Raw genomic sequence first — 20,444 nt, 5'->3', positions numbered from 1 at the left:
GCAGGTCCTGCTTGACCAACCTGATCTCCTTCTATGACCAGGTGACCCGCCTAGTGGATGAGGGAAAGGCTGTGGATGTGGTCTACCTGGACTTCAGCAAGGCCTTTGACACTGTCTCCCACAGCATTCTCCTAGAGAAGCTGGCGGCTCACGGCTTAGACAGGTGGACTCTGCGCTGGGTCAAAAACTGGCTGGATGGCCGGGCCCAGAGAGTTGTGGTGAATGGAGTTCAATCCAGTTGGCGGCCGGTCACGAGCGGTGTTCCCCAGGGCTCAGTACTGGGGCCGGTCTTGTTTAATATCTTTATTGATGATCTGGATGAGGGGATTGAGTGCACACTCAGTAAGTTTGCAGACAACACCAAGTTGGGTGGGAGTGTTGATCTGCTTGAGGGTAGGAAGGCTCTGCAGAGGGACCTGGACAGGCTGGATGGATGGGCCGAGGCCAACTGGATGAGGTTCAACAAGGCCAAGTGCTGGGTCCTGCACTTCGGCCACAACAACCCCATGCAGCGCTACAGGCTTGGGGAAGAGTGGCTGGAAAGCTGCCCGGCAGAGAAGGACCTGGGGGTGTTGGTCGACAGCTGGCTGAACATGAGCCGGCAGTGTGCCCAGGCGGCCAAGAAGGCCAATGGCATCCTGGCCTGTATCAGAAATAGTGTGGCCAGCAGGAGTAGGGAAGTGATCGTGCCCCTGTACTCGGCACTGGTGAGGCCGCACCTCGAATACTGTGTTCAGTTTTGGGCCCCTCACTACAAGAAGGACGTTGAGGTGCTGGAGCGTGTCCAGAGAAGGGCAACGAGGCTGGTGAGGGGTCTGGAGAACAAGTCTGATGAGGAGCGGCTGAGGGAACTGGGACTGTTCAGCCTGGAGAAAAGGAGGCTGAGGGGAGACCTCATCGCTCTCTACAACTACCTGAAAGGAGGTTGTAGCGAGGTGGGTGTTGGTCTCTTCTCCCAAGTAACAAGCGATAGGACGAGAGGAAATGGCCTCAAGTTGCGGCAGGGGAGGTTTAGATTGGATGTAAGGAAAAATTTCTTTACTGAAAGAGTGGTGAAACATTGGAACAGGCTGCCCAGGGAAGTGGTGGAGTCCCCATCCCTGGAGGTATTTAAAAGACGTGTAGATGAGGCACTTAGGGACATGGTTTAGTGGGCATGGTGGTGTTGGGTTGACGGTTGGACTCGATGATCTTAGAGGTCTTTTCCAACCTCAATGATTCTATATGGGGCGCATTTTAAAAGTGTGTTCTACTGTGTGAAATTCAATTCAGGTTATACATAATCACAACAAAGATTTAGAACAATAACTTTTTTTTTTTTATTTCTGGCTCTTATTAGGCAGCCACACATGATCTGAGATAAATATATCTTAATGGTGACTTACAATGAGAGATCTGGTACAGAACAGTATTCCCACCAGAAATCTTCATGCTATAAAACGTACTGATTTTTGGCATGTAGTAGATCTCCAAGAATATTGCAGGCATATGAGATACTGCCTCTATAGTCAACATCTGCCAAATTTTTTACTATAAAGAATCCTGAGAGCTTTCTAGTGTATTCTTTATTTAATGTTGCCAAATCCTTCCCTCACCCTATCCAATCCCCGTTCCTCCAAAATTCCCAAATCAGGCCCCCAAAGGATAAGACTGGACATAATATGAGACAAAAACAAAGATCAGAGAAATTCTCTTTGAGTTGTCTTTTGATCTCTCTCTGCCTGATATCCTGGAGTCCCAGTTTTGTGCCAAACCCCAAGCAGTACGATCTGAGCACCTGCCCCCCCCCCCGGAGGCATGCCCAGCAGGTCCAAGCAGCAATTGACACTCCCCTCACCATTCTCATCCCAAAATAATCTCCTTATTTTTGTGTCCCTATCCTAGCACACAAATCGGATTCTGCTCTGTGCTCTGAATTATCTTTTTTTCTGTCCCCACATTTACATGCGACTACAAGAAAACTAGATTTACAACAGTTAAATGACCTAGTGACCCAATTACCAATCCCAACGGGGAGCACACACTCTGGTGAGTTGACTGATATTTCAGCGTGGCTGCACAGCTCTAGCTGTGCTGTGAGGCTGCTTCTCTCCCATTTGGTTTTCAATGCATGACAGAGGAGCAGAGCGGGAATGGAGCCCATCACTCGGTGTGCACTGAGGAACTGTGCTTTGGCACAGATAAAACTATTAACCTTTTGGGAAAGGGCCTGGCACTCGGAGGGATGGCTTGCCGCCCCATGAAACGTGTCAGCAATGGTTACTTTTTACAAAGGAGGAATGCTGTGAATGCATTCCTGGCTGGGCAGTATTTGTTTGAGCCACTTCTGTGGTGGGAACAAACACCTACCCCTGATTTTAAAAAGGATTCAGCTAGGTCCATTTTGAGCCTACAGCAAACCTCAGAAGTCAACAGAAAGTAACACTGAAATTGTACTAGACCTCTCTCCCCCGCTGTGGAGCACTGCAGGTTTCAAAGTCCTTCCTGCACTCAGCTTTGATGTGTGGGCATTGACAAATCTGAGTTCTGGTTGTCAGTATAAATCCTGGCCACAGGCAAAACAACCAGGAGCCAGTCGCCAAAAACTAGGGCTCTCGGCCATCTCTCCTCTCCGTGCAGAAACACCCTTCATTTCACCAAACACTCAATGCATTCGCTTCAGCTCTCAGGTTGACTCGTTTAACGTGACAGCTGCACTTTCCATTCCCTGATGTTAATGAGTCACAAACGCCCTTTTACACTGTGCACTTTTGCATTGAGCCCTAATATTACTCTGGGGGAGGCAAAAGCAGGCTCTGCTTTCCGTTTGCTGCATAGCTGTGGATCTCACTAATGTCATGAGGAGTTACCTACACTGTGCAGAAAAAACAACCCTTACGCATTGAACAAAACACTCTAATAATAATGAGGGTTGCATGTTAATAGGACACGGTGTCATTGTTTTGGAGCACATATTGGTTTCTATTGTATTAGCTGCATACTAACATAGGCAACCATGCTAGACAGACACATGTGCACATACTCACTGACAGTTCAGTAACATCGCCTGCCTCAGTCCCTGACTTCTTGCAAATTTTGCAATTTCTTTCTCCCCAAACAAGCTTCATTTTAAGTGTAGTGACATGAGAAGGCTGATTCTGCTTGCTTTTCTTATGTCAACCTCAGAATTCCTCTCCCTAGCTCAGCAGAGGCAGTACAGGGAGAGGAACCTGCACTTTTGCATGTGGTAGTGCTCTGAACCAGACACTAAACAAAGATGCCTAAATGCCTCAAACAATATGCTATTTCCATAGTGACACAAACCAGTGCTTTCCTGGGGCTTGGTTATGCAAAACCAGACCTCACAGACCACGGTTATGAAGGGCAATATTAATGGCTGGATTACACACACTGAATCAACAAGTGAATTATTTATACACCATTAGGATTTTTATCCCTGTTCACACCCATGTAATTCCAAAAGACCTCTATAAATCCACTGATGTTGCCCTATTTCTATACAAGAGAAACTGAGATCTGAACTATCCTAGGGAAATAAATTTTAAAAACAAGTTTATATGCAATAAGATGTTGGTTGAATAATTTCTATTTGTATATAATCAGCATAGAACATTTTCAATAGTCTCATCATGCAAATGTAGTTTTTAGACAATTCAAACGCCTGATGTGGGAATAAGAAGACATCCTTCATGTGGACAATTAAGGACCTGTGATAGGGAAAGAAAAGAGGGACAACCACCCTGCCAAGCAGCTTCTCTGCAGTGTAGATACAGCCACTAAACGGGATTCTCCACTCTTCAGAACAAGTTAATTAGAAGCAATTCCTCTAAAACTAGAAGTGTGATTTTGTTCTAAATCTTGTTCAGCAGAGTGATCAGTCGGACCCAGTTAGTCTATTCCCAGAACACTTGCACAATGATGACAAACACCTAAAACCTGTCCTTGAAAATTATTGTGCTCTGTTACTGAATACAAATCTCTTTGATATTGGCTCAATCTACATGAAACTTCCTTTACCAAATGTCTGCAAAGTAGCATATTTGTGACTTGCAGCAACATCATAATACAGTTGCCGTGGCTAATGTAAAGGCCCGGACAAAGCAGCACAGCCACAGGCAGCTCCTTCTACTGCCCTATGACAAAAATCAGAAAGTAAAAACGCTGATCAGATTCATAGTGTCACTTTTCTCCCCATGAGCCCTGCCTCTATAAATAGCTACAAGAAATTGAACTGAAGAGTACTAGTCCACCATCATTACAAATGAGATTTGGACACTGCTGCAATTAATCTTCCTGAATCAATAGGTACAGCTTGATAACCCACTGACCTGCCAATAAGAAGAGCACAAAGAATGATCAGAGGGGATCAAAAGCCTTTAGATGACAATGGTTTTCACCAACATACACAGGTCAGTCAAAACAGCAGTGGTTCATTAAGAGTATACATTTCACAGAAATCGTCAATGGTAAAAATCTTTTGTTTCAGCTGTACGTTTATTCAGTTGAGACATCAGTACCATATTGAATATATTTTTAGTATGCATGTTATATAAACACATCAGTGTTACAATTTTCCAAAGTTCTCGTTAAGAAATTTATGGCCTTGGAAAAACAAATTCCAGGATTTTTCTTCTTTAGGAAATTTTGGCTTTCTTTTCTGATTCAAAGTGAAATGAATTAAAAAAACTCAGAATTCCCTGCACAATAGAAATTCCATATTCCAGAACCTCTAGAATTAAAAATACGTATTTCTTAAATAGCTTCATTGTTCTCCCAGTCTGCCATGGGAACAGCATTTTGCATTTATAGGCAAATTAAAGGAACATATTTTAAAGACACAAAAATAAACCTACCCAAATAAACCAGCAATAGGAAGCTAGCTCCTGGCAATTGTCAAAAATGTATTGTGTTGCCAAGCCTTAAGATTTTATAGGGAGTATTTAGATTGTGAATCATGCTGCAGGCGATTTAATGAAAAGATCCAGCTGTCATGCGATTTTGGAAGAGAAGAAATAGGAAAGAAAATCACCTCTAGCTTGAGGAGAAATACACTGAAATGCAAACTCAGAGACATGGCGTAATAGACACAGCTCTTCAAGTGACTGCCCCAAAGATTTCTGTGCCGTTATAGGGCCTCTCTAAAAACAGGTTCCCCATTACCACTAGATTGTGGAGTACCAACGGCCACCAAACTTTCAGATTAGCCAAGACGCTCTTTCAGCAGCCCCTGAAGCCCAAGTCTCCATGGGCACGTCTAGATAATGCAGTGGAGCATGGTACTGATATCCACAGCGTACTCTGAAGAGTATCACACTTCCTCAGGGAAAACGTGTCTTACATGACCTGCTTCTGACTTAGGTCTGGCAGTTGAGTCCCCATAGCATTGCATCTAACACCGCTATACTGCTCAGCCCTTCCCAGCCTTTCTGGTTCTTGGCTCAGGCTGTGCAGAACAGTTTCAGTAACTCTGCGCTTGCAATGTGGATATGTCCTGAGTCACCCCGAAGCAGATAAGACTTCATGCAAAGAGTTATACTATTGCTTCCATGATAAACTATCTGGCTCTTCAGCTATGCTGCTAGAAGTTTTTAGATCCAGAAGTCCCAAGATAACCTTCACAGACAGCCCATATATAGGCAGTTTCATTTTTCTCTGCTGCCTGTGACTGCCAGATGCAGCCTGCTGCCGGCCAGGAGAAGAAACCAAGAGCTCTGGAGCCCAGACTTCCTGCACCACGGTACAAAGACCTGTGTCATCTGCTGCCAGTGACCTCTGTGTAGAAGCAAATACATTTACGTAAATGAAGTGAAGAGGAAACTGCAGATTATAGCTTCAGAATTTGCTAATGACCATGCAAATGATGAATATAAGAGTAGGGCTGATTTTTTGTTGCCTGTCTTATGTTTTTTGTTATTTTTACAAAGGTTTGCCATTATTGAAACTACGGTTGTTATTGCTAACTTCAAGCATAGTTCTTACCAGGTTTAATCGTCTGCTTTCTCCCTGTTTTGGCCTAGTATTTCATCCTATGAAATACTCCCCAACCCAAAGGGAGAAATCCAGTATGCCTGGTGAGCTATTCCTTTCAACAACCAGGTAGGTCACAAAATTTAAAAAAAGTAATAATAATAATTTAAAAAAAAAATTCACCTTAGGACAACGCTCTGTAAGTGCTCATTATCAACATGGGCTCCTAATTTATGCCTAACTGGTTTACATCAGTACTGAACTTCATGCCAAACTTTAGAACAATGACATCCAACAGAGCTGGAATACGTATGGGAAAGCACTAGGTTTTTATCCTGAAGGCCAAACAAGTAGCTGTTTGCAATTCAGCTTTTGCCTGACTATTCCATTACCTCGCTTAGTTTTAAAGCGGTTCAAGTAAAACTATGTGGGACAGAGAGATCACAGAATACCGTTTTTACCTGCAGGACTTCTTACTGAATCCATTGGATATTTCACATGACAAACAGTATAATCATATTGTTCAACATATTTACACTTAAAGATCTCCAAGAGCTTTTTAAAAAATCTGAACTGACAGCATCTTAGGAACAGTACAATGGAGGAAGGGAATACTCTAGACAGGAACACTGGAGCACAAATTGCTTCTCAAATGAAGCATATCACCTGATCTTTGATTTCTAGTGGAGGGTACAGGCCCTTGGCTTTCAAGATCTCCTCCGAAAGCCTTCCCTTGCAGGAAATACATTTACCTCCCTGAGAAGAAAAAAAAGGAAGAGCTGAATCTTAAAAGAACTATACATATACATGTAAGGTTAACTTTGATGGTTCAAAGCCAGTTCAGATGTTTAATCATCATCTTCCAAAAGTTCTCGTGGAGGAAAGCAAGCATAGATACCCAAGAACAGGAAAGCTGAATAGCTTCCCAAATGGCACACTGCAAAGCTCAGCATTTTTGCTCGCATTTTGTCTGGCTCTCCTTCTTTGTAATAATTCAAGAATAGTCCATGCATTGCATGTATACCTTGGCAAAATGGAGTCTGTAAAACTTTTAAAGTCAGGAATATGGGATCCAGCTATGTACCTAAATCAAAACTGCACTGGATATACAGACAAGCCCCATGAACTTCAATGGCCACAGCTCAGCCTCCAGTCTACTTTCTTGCTGTGTTTGATAATGAGGGACAACTCCACACATTTTGAACCAAGGCTGTTCAGAACATGTGCTTTGTTGCATGCTGGAGTTGTGATATATTACTTTTATAAACATCAGTGCCTTTGGATTACTGTGAAAAACAGACCAACTATTGCATGCAATGTGCACACAGGTACTGAATACAAAACTTAGTCATATCTGTGAGCATACTGTGGCCCAAGAGCCTTGAAAGCAGCTCTACAGATCTGAAAGCAGTTTTTCCCATAAACACAGATGACAAGCATCACCTTGCATTAAAGCATTGACAACCCAATTGACTGCCCGGCTTCACATTTTTTTTTAAAAAAAAAGGAAGGTTGTTTTTCTGGGTGACCTTGAACAACGCAGGTTTTGGCAGGGGTGGGAGAACACCAAGGGGACAGCGTGTGAGCCAGCTTCCACTTCTGCTTCATTTCACTTCGAGACAATGTTTGGTTAGTTTGGATTAGAAACATCAGCTCTGTTTACCATTGGCGGAGGTAAAGGCTTTTACAATGCATTGCGAGTGCCATCTGCAGGTTGAAATACATACTGGTGGGCGTTCGCATCCCAAAAATGCAGATAAACCTGCCTGATAGGAAATCTTAACAGCACATCTGATGGAAAAGCTCATAAATGGAGAAAGACTACAGAAATGCTTGTTTCAGATCAGTCAAATAACAAAACCATTCAGCATAGCGAGTGGGATTAACAGACCTGTTTCCCCAGTATCTTTCCTAATTCTGCACCAGCACAAATGCAGTGATGCTCTTTGTGAGCAGAGGAGGATGTCGAGAAGGCCACCTTAACCTCGATTGCCAGGAATGCCAGAAGGGAGGAGAATGATCTGTGACCCCTCTCTTCATACAGAGAATAGGAGAAGGGTTTCCAACACGTGCAGCTCAACTCAATAATGCTGAAGCATTGGGAGATTTTGGGAACGCAAGCCAGTTAACAGAATTCTCCAATTAGAAGGCACAATGGTTTTCAGGATAAAAGCCCTGAATAAGGAAAAGTTAGAGAGTCTAAAATGAAATTATCTTTGGATTTACAATCATAACTGGCTGAACTATGGTTATCCGATTCACACAACGTCATTCCAGACAAGCAAAGAGGCTGTCATTGCAGGAACATTGCAGCTACATCCACAGCGTGGTATTTCTTTGGTGATATCTTGGATACCTACCTCACCAATAATGCCTGACTACTAAATTTCACTGTGCAGTAGGCACTGTGCCCAAGGTTGGCATTTTCAGGGTGGCAGCCTGTGAACAGTATCAGCACTGGCTGAGAAACCATTGCAGGTATATATACAAGATAACAACCTCCCTCCCAGGAGCTCAGGTTTTTTAATCCAATTTCAAACATTTGCCATGTGTGCGTTCCATGTAGAACAAATACAATCAGAAAAATTGCCAGAGCATTGTTTAAACAGCAGTTATAAGAGAAAGGGACCCCAAATTATATTTCCTATTGCCCACAATGCAGTGCTCTAAAATCACTGACATTTTCTGAGCACAGCTGTATGCAGGAATGTGATCTATCTGGGCCATGCCTGATTGGATCATTACATCCAGATTTATAAATCTGTGCAGTTTCTAATCAGACATAGAGGGAGCATGTTCCACCTCTCAATCTAGTGCCTTGGCAGGTCAGTCAATCAGAGCATTTCTCAACACAGCAATCCCAGATACACTACTCTTGTTTACATGCAGTTAGGCAGCATTCAAAAACATGAATGTTTTGCCCACTGTTGAAAATACCAAGAAAATTCATGAAAATTGCTTCTAGTCTGACCTTTGCAAATGCTTTCCTGAAACAGCAGGAGATAAGAACAAATACATCAGAGCCAAAAGAAAGTAGATTTTGGAGAATAAATTTATACTGTATGGCAGGCTAAGTGTTTTTTTCAGAGAACTGCCAACAGCAAATACTATTGTTTATACAGCCAATCTCACCAGGTATGTCAGTACTACACTTTTTATTTTATTTTTTAAGAAAAACAATCATAACTCTCTTTATTGTCGTTAACACCAGTAATTAACATCCTGATGCGGGGAATGGGCAAACTCATCAGTTTGTTTCAGGATCTTAGCACATGTGCTTTATTATATGCCTATATTGGGAATAAGCCATGCCAGTTATACACCCTAGCCATGGCAAAGATATTCGCTATCTTGAGAAAAATGACAAATAATTAAGTTAGAATTATTTACCAACCAACTCTAAAGAGTTAAGCAATCAAGAAGGGAATTAGGAAGAACAAAAACTGGTCATAATCAGAGTGGGGAGGAGATTTACTCCCCAACTACAAAATCGTCCTCACTAGAAGCTTCTGCAGGAGAACTCCAGGTGTGATAAAATTTATGGCCTCCCCTCTTACCCTTGCTATTACTCTTTCCAAAGCAGAGAGTATTATATTCTTGAGTCCTTGACCTCGGATAAAGCCTGAGATTCCTTTCACTTCCCCTCAACGCATGTCCCCATGTCCATTTGCCAACACCACATTCCAGTGTCACACTGCAGACAGGCCTCATAAATTAGCAATGGTTTTCTGGTGTGAATGCACCAGAGGAAACTATTCCTGTCAAAGCCAGGGGGGAAGTAACCAGGTTTGACTTGTGTCAGTTATTTCTAATTAGGAGGCACCATAAACTTCATACTCGGAGTGCAGAACTGATCATGACTGTTCACAATTGTCCAGGCAAAGCAATGAGACGCTCATTGATGCTATCACATAAGATGTAAAAGAATCAGATTCAGAGGAACCTAAGAGATTCTGTACCCATGCAAACTATACTTTTCTCTTTCCTCTCCATCCTCCTCCCAAACACCCACCTTCATTTGAACACATGTGGTCATCCAGTGAACTAGATTCATACACCCTTTGCTCTAAATTTGGCCTCGTGAAGTGAATGGAAATGTGTCTGTTTCAGCAGACAGACATGCTGAAATAGTATAGAAGGAGGACTAACAGAGAGATTAGAAAAGTCTTAAGTGAAATAATTCTATTCTGACTTACCCTAGTACCTACACATGCAAGCTGGACATCTGTAAGGTTCCTAAACCCTGATGAGGGGCTGTATCTCTAAATTACATCATCCAGTAGAGCAAGCCTTAAGTGAGCTGTTGTTTCCATGTGCAGACAGTTAACACAGCTTGCTCTCATCTCTATTGTCAAGACCATGTTATTTTTCCTGTCTTTCCTCACCTGTTTTTAATTCTTTCCTACATCTCCAGTGAGGTACTACTCAGAGGAGGTAAAAAAGAAAAAAGCTAACTGTGATCCAGAAATGTGAGATGTAACTGGAATTATGAAGCTAATATATCATAGGGAGGGGAGATTCAGAAAATATTAATGTCACAAAGGACATTAAATCACCTAGTTTCAGCTCCTGTATATTAAACGATCTTCATTTTCAGTCGTCACCCCAGTATTGCATCCAATAACAGCTGACCCAAGTACATCTTCTGGAAAGACACCTAATGTTGATTTCAGGATGAAACCTCCCACTAACTTGTGCTTTTGGATGAGGCCCTGTAGAACTGTGGTTTGCAACCTCCAACTTAAGGTCCATTTTAATAAATATGCAAAAGGTAATTCTAGAAATTCAAGCCTATTGCCAGAAGGCTTAAATCCACAGGAGGCCCCATGAAATTTTAGAGACCCACCAATCTAGAACTGCTGCTGTGTTATTTGTCAACGGTATGCAAAGACATCCCATCACAGCTGAAAGGTAACACTGAAGTTCACTAGCAAGCCAAGCAATAGAGTATTCCATCAAGAGCTGAACATCTAAATAAAAGAAGGATGTTGGCAAACTGAATGGATCCAAAGAAATAGGTAACAAAAGAGATTTAAGGACTGGTTAATAAGAACATGCTAGGAGAATTAAATCTGTTTAACACGGTTAAGAGGCACATAGGGGAAGACATGCTAACATTCTACAGATATTTCAGGGTTGTTAATTCATCTCCTCCCTTGGCATTTATCTCCTTAAGGGAGATAAATAAGACTAAAGGGATATAAACAAGGTGGGGGGAGGAAGATTGAGAGAAATATAAATTGAATATGAAGGAGAGGGAAAAAAAATAATATCTCGACAGTAGCTGCCATCAGGCAGTGAAATAGTTTCCCTGAGGGCAAAGTGAAAGAGGTATGTCCCTGTTGCTGGAAACATCTTAAACTAAACTAGGCCAACACATGGAAAAGGTAGTACAGAAAAACAAAACTAAAGTCTAATACATTTTTGTCTTTTGCCACAGTGAAATATTTGAGCAATAACTTGCCTTGTGTGCATCAGGAAGACAAAGCATTTAATCTATGTAAAGCAGAATGTATCAATCAGGATTTTACCTGAAATACCCAAAGCAGAAGTACCTTTACAGAAGGTCAATTTCTGATAGAAGATGCTTCAAATCTAAAACAAAAAGGTGTAACATGATCTGACAGCCAGAGCTGAGACTGGATAATTTCTGGCCATAAGATTTTTTTTAAAAAAAAAAAAAAAAAAAAAAAAAGAAAGAAAAAAGCTGTTCAGTCCCTGGAAGAACTTATCAAAGGTCCTTTTTCTTTTAATTTTTATAAATAAAGAAGGGATGTATGTTTAAACATCTACTATGACCACGCTTCGAGGAAAAGTTATAAGCTTTTAGGTGGAAGCTTTTGGCTTCATACCAAAATTCCTGGACAAGCCCTGCTTACACTGTGCTATGAGGAAAATAATAATTAAAAAAAAAAGTCTACTTGTAATGATTGCCTCTCATTCCAAAACAAAAAACCCTTCCACACAATACCCAGTACTCTCAGAAACAGTGGAAGGGTAGCTGCCCTTACTGCAAACACGCTCTAGTGTTTCCCCTGCTTCTTTACTAGCTGCTGCTTTCCACCTTATTCTCAAGGTCCTCAGTTTCCACTGCAGCAGTTGATTTTTCTATCACTGTTGCTCATAACTATCCTCCTCTATGTCCCAACACTTTGCATCACTGTCCTGTAAACTGCTTGCAATTTATCCTAGGCTTTGAGACCCCTCCCTCCGACCCAATGCAGTGATTTTCTGATTATAAGTCCTGCTGCTACCATGCTCTTGCAGTGTGCATGCTAACTTTCAAACCTGGGAGACAGCATCCTGGTCAGCTCCAAATGTTTGAAGAGAACAGTGTGAATATACAGGGCCCCAAAACAGCGAGAGTTTTTTCTCGATATACAAGAGGAGTAACAAAAAAATCAAGCCAGAAAGCAGAAGTCTCTGATTCAGACTCTTACCTGTGCTACCTCTTCAAAATCATCATGTCTTTTCTGCAGTGCACGTGCTCTGTGTAGAGACTTCCCCACTCCTGTATGTTTACTCAGAAAGGCTTCCCCGTGATTTTCAATCCAGTCCAGTACCTGCCAGTAAAGAAGAACATCCAGTTACACCTCTTGTCTCAGCAGCACTGAGAAATTCTCAGGGTGAGGATAAAACAGCTGCAGAGGTATTGTTTTGTGCTTGCTATGGCTAAACACATGCAGATCTGTCAAAGTCTGTTCCAGCTGGATAGAAGATAAATGTTTATAGATGTTACTGGTAAATTATGATTATTGGATTTTTACTATTCGATTTATTTTGAAGTGTAGCTTAGTTATTTGAGCCTGGCAGATATTAAATATTTACTTTCCCATAAATGAATTTTGGGGAGCAGGAATCAGAAATCTAGAATCTTTTACAACAAGAACCCTCCTCTTAAGAGCTCCTTGCGTAAACTGAAAAACAGTGATACCTGATTTCACATAAACAGCAGATTTCAATGGGAAGCATCTTAAATGAGTCCAAAAGCCTGATGGAGGAATCATTTAAAATTTATTTTAATGTGGGGAGAAAGCATTATCAGAATAACTAGAATGAAAAGGTTAAGAATCCTTCACTGCAGGCCACAAAGGATTGAAAACCTGAAAGATTTGGAAGGTGCAGTTCCAAGTATAACTGATCCTTATGCAAAAAAAATTAAAGGCGCAAATCTGATATTCTGAGAGTTAAAGAGCATTTTCTTTTAAAAATAGATCAACTGTATGAGCACCATCCATTTGGAGCTCCTTCTCACAATAACACTGGCACTAAAATTTAGATCAAATCTGTTCGGTGTCTACTACAAGCTGGGGAAAAAAAAAAACTGAACTTGACAACATGAGCTTGGGAAATTTCAGGATGTGATCTCCACCCTTCTACATTTCTTTCCCAATACACAGAGGCTAAGAGAATAAATAGTACTAGATCACTACTGGTATTTGTGTAAGCAGCTAGGACTTCATTCAGCAAGGAGCCCTGCACTCACAGTGAGTCATTGATCCTCACCGCTACTGATGCTAACGGACTAGCAAAAAGTAGCTGGTATTTTTGTCACACTGAAGGGAGAAGACACTGCAAGCATCCCCAGGATAGTGATACTACCACAGAGTGCTGCACCTCCAAACGGCCTTAGAGCTGCATCCTTTCTTTGTGCAGTGCTGGGGCGTGAGCAGCGAGCATGGGCCCCAGCGATGCTGGGCAGGGGCTGCAGGATGCCTTGCAACTCGTGGCAGCTTGGCCTGAGAAGGGCTCTGGTACCAGGGCACAGAACCAGGGTGGGAGAGACAATGTTTCATATGAAGTTAGTACGCAGTGTGTGCTTTCTATATATTAATATTTGATAGCCATTCACTGTAATTCTACAGCAAATTATTCTAGTAACTTTTTCATGCTTATAGCATTAAAGTAGTAATCACATAAAAATATAATTTTTATCCCAACCAATGTTATATTGGGCTGCTTTAGTCACTGTTAGATGACTGTTGACAGAGATCGCCACTTCTGTTTTCTAAACAGATGTTTTGTTACATGCTTCAATTCAAAGCAAGAAATACAACATATGATGCCCACTTTAAACAAAGATGAAAACAGAGGCAATGAATCTAGGCCAGAGTACTGGTCAAAATACGGACTTTACTCTCAAAAAAAACCCCAAAAAACAACCAAAGTTCTAGAACATTAATCCATAGGGAATAAACCTTTGTTCCAGGACTCATCCAAGAGCTGGCAACTCCTGCAGCAAAGTCTCATATTGCATTTGGGCAGTTATTCCATACTGCCTGACACAGAAGGGCACCATCTGGCGATTCACCAAATCCCTCCTGTAACATGAAAGCTTCCCTCTGAAGTCATCTATGTGGGTATTGATTAGGTTTCCAAATCCTTTAGTTTATAAGATTAGATACAAAATACCCCTTGAGGTGACAAAATTGTACATGCTTAATAAAGCAACACTACATGAGCATACAAGGTTAAAAAAAATATATCTATAAACCATCCACTAATGACATTGGCTGTAACATCCTATTTGACCACCTCTTTCTTATGGCATTTCTCTGCTTAGAGTGCCATGTCTCAGATTTCACAGATCCTATCTGCTCCTTAAAAAGTTCTAGTTCAAATTGTTCCAAAAACTCTACTTCTGCCATGATTCCCGCAAGAAACAAGTCACAACTTTTTAAAGAATAACTTGCTTAACACCATTTTCTGTGGCTCTGAAACCCATGTTAACATGTTTGACCACTCCAGTCTTCAATGCATTGTTTTCACAACGATCCTGTGAAATACATAAATGCTGTATTTTCATTTTGCATGGGGGGGGGGGGGGGAAGAGAGAGACTAAGTGAATTGCTGAGGTGTCCCAGGAAGTTGGCAGAAGACAAGATGTTAGCATGAGGCTCTGATAATCTCATAGCCCTGACTATCAAAAGAATCCTTAGCATTTATATGAACAGCTAATATGTTTTTCCTTATATAAAGCATTTGCCATCTAATAAGCTCACAATGGTTTGCAAACATGGAGAAACACCACATCTTCGTTTCCATCATACAAGGCACAGAAAGTTTGCACTAAATGAGGAGCTGAGGTATGGAATAACCGAGTGAGCAAAGCAACAGCAATAACATACATCTGGATGGATACAAAACTAATGTCAAAACTTACTCCCCAGTGAAAACAATGAGAAATGTTAAGCAATTAGTCTACAGCAAATGCAGGAACAACTCTGAAAGGTCACAATAAAACCTGAAATCACCCGCAGTTGTAAACATCTACCTGTCAGCATGTTTGGAGACATTCTCCCTTACCCTGAAGAAAGGAAATGTCTTTAGAACTAGCGTAACTGTGTAATAATTCAAGATAAACATTAACATTTTAATTGAGAGCACGGACTGTATAACTTACTCTACTGCAGAAGATTAATGACCTGAGATATAGTTAGCCACTGAAGTTACAGTGACTTAGTTCAAATAATTTAATTATTCCTTAAAAACATAAACAGCTTGAAGATGCTGTTAAAAATACAGTTGAGTGTTTTCCAAATTACATATTCAAATTTCCTAGTTGTCCTTTATTGCCAAGCTATTTTTTCTTAAAACAGCTAGAAAAAGGCTGTAAGTCATGAATTCTTTGAAATGAAAATACTGTGCTACAGATAGATCCATCATCTGAGGTGTTTCTTGAAACAAATATATTGTGTAACTCCAGTATATACCAATTCTCTTTCCAGTATGCATTTACTACTCTACTTCCACTAGTTCGAAAGCTGGTCAGGACAGGGGCCAGGACCTGCCCCCTGCTTTGCAGCTCCTAGCACAGTAAAGCCTGATCCTGCACGACTGTAATTTAGTTACAGGCTAACTGCTGTGTGGACACACTTCCCACATAGGACAGCATTTTCCAATCCAGGCTGCTGTCCATTAGATAATACTACATTAATAAAAACATAGCTGAGTTCAAACTTGAAGGCACATCTCCAAGTATGGGTAAAGCTGCCCCTGGTATTACCTAGGAAACTTTATAACTCACAGACATCTTCTGAAAGGACCGGAGGATAATAAAGTCTTGGTATTTTACCTTCACCTGTGGCAAATTCCCGTCCCACACCTTACTGACCCAATCACTGTTGGTGAGTTGATTGGGGTAGCTGTTTCTGCTGTTCCTCCACCCAGTCCCATAAGATGTCCACAGGAGGAAATAAATGAGCTGCTCTGTTTGCTCTGATGGTAGCTCACACGGGACTCCAGAAAGTGTGCATGTGAGGCTAGGAGGTGAGAAGGAGGCTCCCTTTCTTTTCTGGATGGAGATTTATAATTCTGTGTTTAATTCCCAGCTAGTAAAAGTTTATAAAGCAACAGGCTCAAAAGCATGAACTGTTTGCTAGGAGGCTGTTAACAGAAGAACATAAACCAAATGCTCAAGAAGCACATCTGATGTCAGCAACATTTATTGGCAAGAATGCTGCAGGAAACACACACGTGTTAAAAAGATGACGTTAATATCTCTTTTTTTTATTTCACCTAGTTTAAGATCAAAAGTGGTAGGAGCATTATTTTCTTTCTATCATGACATGCATGTCCTGTCTCCTTATCTCCTCAGGGGCACGATTACACACCCAACAAAATCAGCAGCAAGCCCAGGTCACCAAGAAAATTAAATAAAACTCCAGTGCAATTACAGCAGGCTGAATGCGCTAGCTATTACAGCCATTATATGGCTGGATAACCACAAGATTCCAAATGCTACCTGGAGGAAGAATAGCCATAACTGTCCCTTTTGAATGATCTGTGTAACTGCAAAAAGCATAATAGCGGTAATTCAGAAAGGTTTCATCTGAGCACAGCATCAGGAAGCAGGTGCTTAGAAGAGAAAAGCTTCCAGAGGCCCCTCCACACTCCTTTTTGCTGATGATCGAACTCTCGCCTATGGGAAGTCTAAGACCTATGGCACATCTAAGCTGGCAAAATAAATACTGCCCAGGCGAGGTCAGGGAAAGATGTACTGACAGTCCATTTGCAGTGAATGGTGATAGTTTGTGCAGGACAAGGTAGGAAAACACGGGAAGAAAGAAATGGAAGAATGGTTTTAAAGGAAAAAGGTTGAAGAAGCAATCAGGCAATAATTAAGCAAAGTTCTAGGATAATAATTGCTCTTCCTCTAGGGTAATTTGTATGATGGGAATATGGCAAGATGATTGCATTAGTGCAGTTAAGGTCAATTCTTTTAATAGCTTAAAAAGTTAATTTGATTTTTAAATAAAAAAGCGTGATGGGCACTATTTTTAAAGGGCAGACTTTTCAATGTAGCTCTTTGAAAATGAAGCCTCTTTCTGTAGGTATCTTTCCTAATCGGTAAATGTGAAAACTAAGAAGCACCTCATAACTTTACCTGACTTTAAATTAAAATCTCCTTGGGAACCAACTCTTTCCTAGCTAGTCCACATGCTCTGCTCCCGTTTTACATGAATACAAAATGTGAAAGGACTAGTAAATTCATTACTTTAAGGACCCATATATGTTGCTGAAGTTAATTGAAAAGCTTCTGCATTTTCACATCTTTTAAACTGTATTTCTTTTAGCAACAATGAAGGAAGATGAAATGAGAATGACTTGGAGAAGAACACAGAGGCTTGCTCAAATATACCAGTCACTGAACCCTGCCCTTGTCCTATAGGAAGGAGACAAAAAGTGTAAGCTGGTGATTAAGCCAGCATTAATAAGATGCAGCGTGTTGTGCTAGCAGTGACAGCGCACCCCGACTTCTGCATTTGACCCAGGCCCATGTTGAACAGTTTCATTGGTCCAGAGCAAGATGACCCATTGAAGTGCCTTGCCGAGGGAATAATTAATCTTTGTCACTCTAAGACCCACTGTTGTTGCCATAGTGACTCTTAAAAGTAGGTTACTCTGAAAACTGAAAATAAATTATATCATTTCACACTTTAAGCAGTTAAGAGTCAGATCTTGTTCTCAAAACGGTACAAACCTGGCATAACTCAAAGGGGTTAGATTAACTCTTCGGTAACTCTAGAAGAGTTGTAATAAATTCCAGAGCAATTCCAATGAAGTACACCCAATTTATTCAGCTTTAAATGAGGCCCCATTTCAAATAGGTGCATAAGCATTGCCTAACTTTAAACACATGGATAGAGCCTCCAAAATCAGCGAGGCTTATGCCAGTGAAAGGAAGCCAAACGATACCAAGTTGCCACTAGGCGCGCTTTATTGCTTGCTCTTGAGATACTATGGGCTAACTAGAGTTCTGGTGTGATACCAGGGATTCATACGGCACTTCAAAACTTGTGGTTTTATAGTCTCATCACCATTTCCGCTCATAAGAATCAAACCTTATCTTTACCATTTCTGTAGCTGCTCTTATGAATGCTCAGGAACTCCAAGGCCTTACATGTCTGAAACCCCTATACCAGAAACTCTGCCTTTGCCAACCACGCTTTTTGTAACCAGGAAGTAGTTAAAAGGTTCATGTTTCAGATTGTGCTTTCATACTTACTTTACATCCAAAGTCTATTGTAAATGTTTTGTTATACTGCACAGCAACAAAATCCAATCTTTTCTGTCAAAGCCCTTCAAAATTGTAGAAGCCTAGTTAGTAACCAGCTGAACTAGAATTTGCAGATACAAGACAGAGAATCTCTTGGCAGAAGATAAGTAATTCATTTTCTCACAATAGAACTAGAAGCTACACATCATACATGCATTTATGAGCAACACAATTCAAAGTAGGTGTGCTCTCAGGATACCCACAAACCACTCCCTTCTTGGGAGGTAAAAGGAAAGGGCCTCTAAGCGATAAAGAGTGCACATTTGCCAGGGAGACCACTGAATCTCTGGGTGGAGGCAGTAGCCAGTGTGGGATTGTCAACTTCTATCCATTGGAATTACATCTGCTCCTGGATAACGTTGTTCTGTGCAGGCTGGCATGGGCAGCCCAACCCCTGGCCTGCTACCAGGCCCTCCAGGAGAATCTGGTGTCAGCAACAGCACCAGGGAAGACAGAACAAACACTGAGAATCACAACAAAACAAAAAATCCCCCACAACAACTCAAGGAGATTTAATAAATCCTAATCCTCTTTAATGAATAAAATACACACCGTCTGATTTAAATTAAAACATAGTTTCTTTGTCGTATTCCAAATCATTGCTGAAAATAGATTTCTTTTCCCTCCTATCCCTGGCCCTGTCACAGCAGGGTAATGTCAAGTAAAGGTCTAGCTGAGAAAATACACCAAAATACAAAGGAACTTATCCTCTGGCTTTTCCTGCTATTATTAATAGTTTATAATAGAACCCCAAACAAAACTCTGCCATTCTTATTTGTGGTTTTTACCTCCTAATAAAAACTGAGCTCCCTTTTTCAGTTCTTTCTTCATTATAATTTTAAGTTGGTGGCACAGTAAAGTATTTTTAAAAACAGTTTTTTGAAGAAGGGAATCACACCTCATGTTTAAACCAGAAACATCATCTTTGGCTCCCATGACATTATTTTTAATTTCAGAGACATCTATATCTGACTCTCAAACTCAGATCTTGTTCCCACTAAAATCCACAGCAAAGTTTCAGCTGACTTCAGCAAACATGAATCAAAGACCCTGTGTGTGTAAAGTTAATAGGCAGGGACTAGTTGTGCACCCAGCAGAATCTGAGCCTCCGGACACATGCGTGAACACCATGTTCTATCTCCCATTTAGCAACTTCTGAACAAATGTAGTTCATATGACAGCATGTTACAAGCTGCATAGGTTAGTGCAGGTAAGTGCACTCCTAATGTACAGATACAGCTCTGTTAATTCAGTTCAGTAGCGGTGGAATGGAACAGTGCCTTACTCTGTTCACTCTCTTTGGTGTTTTAAGAAAGAAGCAAAAAGCAACAAGGACTTGATATCAAAAGTAGACTGGAATTTGAGTGATTCGGTTCAATGCCCAGCACTGCAGTTCGGCAAATGACTCAGCTTCCCTGCCTCCATTCTCATTTCTAAAATGACGTTAACTGCACTTACAGTCAAAACAAGCAAGACTGACAAAGGAAGTGTTTGGACTAAAAGCTGCCTTTTACTTTAAGTTTTTGCAGTCTCTAGTGATACGTGGCTCCAAATTTGGTTGGGGATTCTAGGAACCTTTTCCAATACAGGAAGATACTGAAATAACATAAATAGCGAGCAACGTTATGGCAGCTGTCAAAAGCGAGCAGGCAATCCACTGAAAGGCAAGGCTTTAAAATGAGGTGTAAGCTGCTCCAAATTCACTGTGGTATAAATGCCTAATTGCTGAGCATATAGCTATAAATCCTTAAATACCATAGCTTGACCTGTCCATGTAGCGATGACTAATTCATCTTCAGAAAATAATAAAGCCAGCCAACCAAGTTCTTCTGTATGTAATTCAGCTCAGACAGTCAGTCATAAGACTCACTTCTTTCAAATTGGCTTGATACCTAATCAGTGTATCCCATTATCTCCA

The 20,444-nt window shown here is 41.1% G+C and overlaps 1 protein-coding gene across 13 annotated transcripts in view; it reads right to left on the bottom strand.

Moving 5' to 3' along the window:
- The window catches only part of KALRN (kalirin RhoGEF kinase), a 536,830-nt gene that overhangs the window by 239,849 nt on the left and 276,537 nt on the right, over positions 1-20,444 (bottom strand). For all 13 annotated transcript variants that reach the window (XM_076342988.1, XM_076342996.1, XM_076342997.1 and 10 more), the window contains one exon: positions 12,408-12,530. In XM_076342988.1, coding sequence (XP_076199103.1) covers positions 12,408-12,530 — 123 coding nt within the window. The remainder of the gene's footprint in view (positions 1-12,407; positions 12,531-20,444) is intronic.

This window comes from Aptenodytes patagonicus, chromosome 6 (assembly GCF_965638725.1).
Source record: "Aptenodytes patagonicus chromosome 6, bAptPat1.pri.cur, whole genome shotgun sequence".
In the NCBI taxonomy this organism is placed as follows: Eukaryota; Metazoa; Chordata; class Aves; order Sphenisciformes; family Spheniscidae; genus Aptenodytes; species Aptenodytes patagonicus.
Note: the sequence above shows the minus strand (reverse complement) of the source record. Positions and strands in the feature narration are given on the sequence as shown.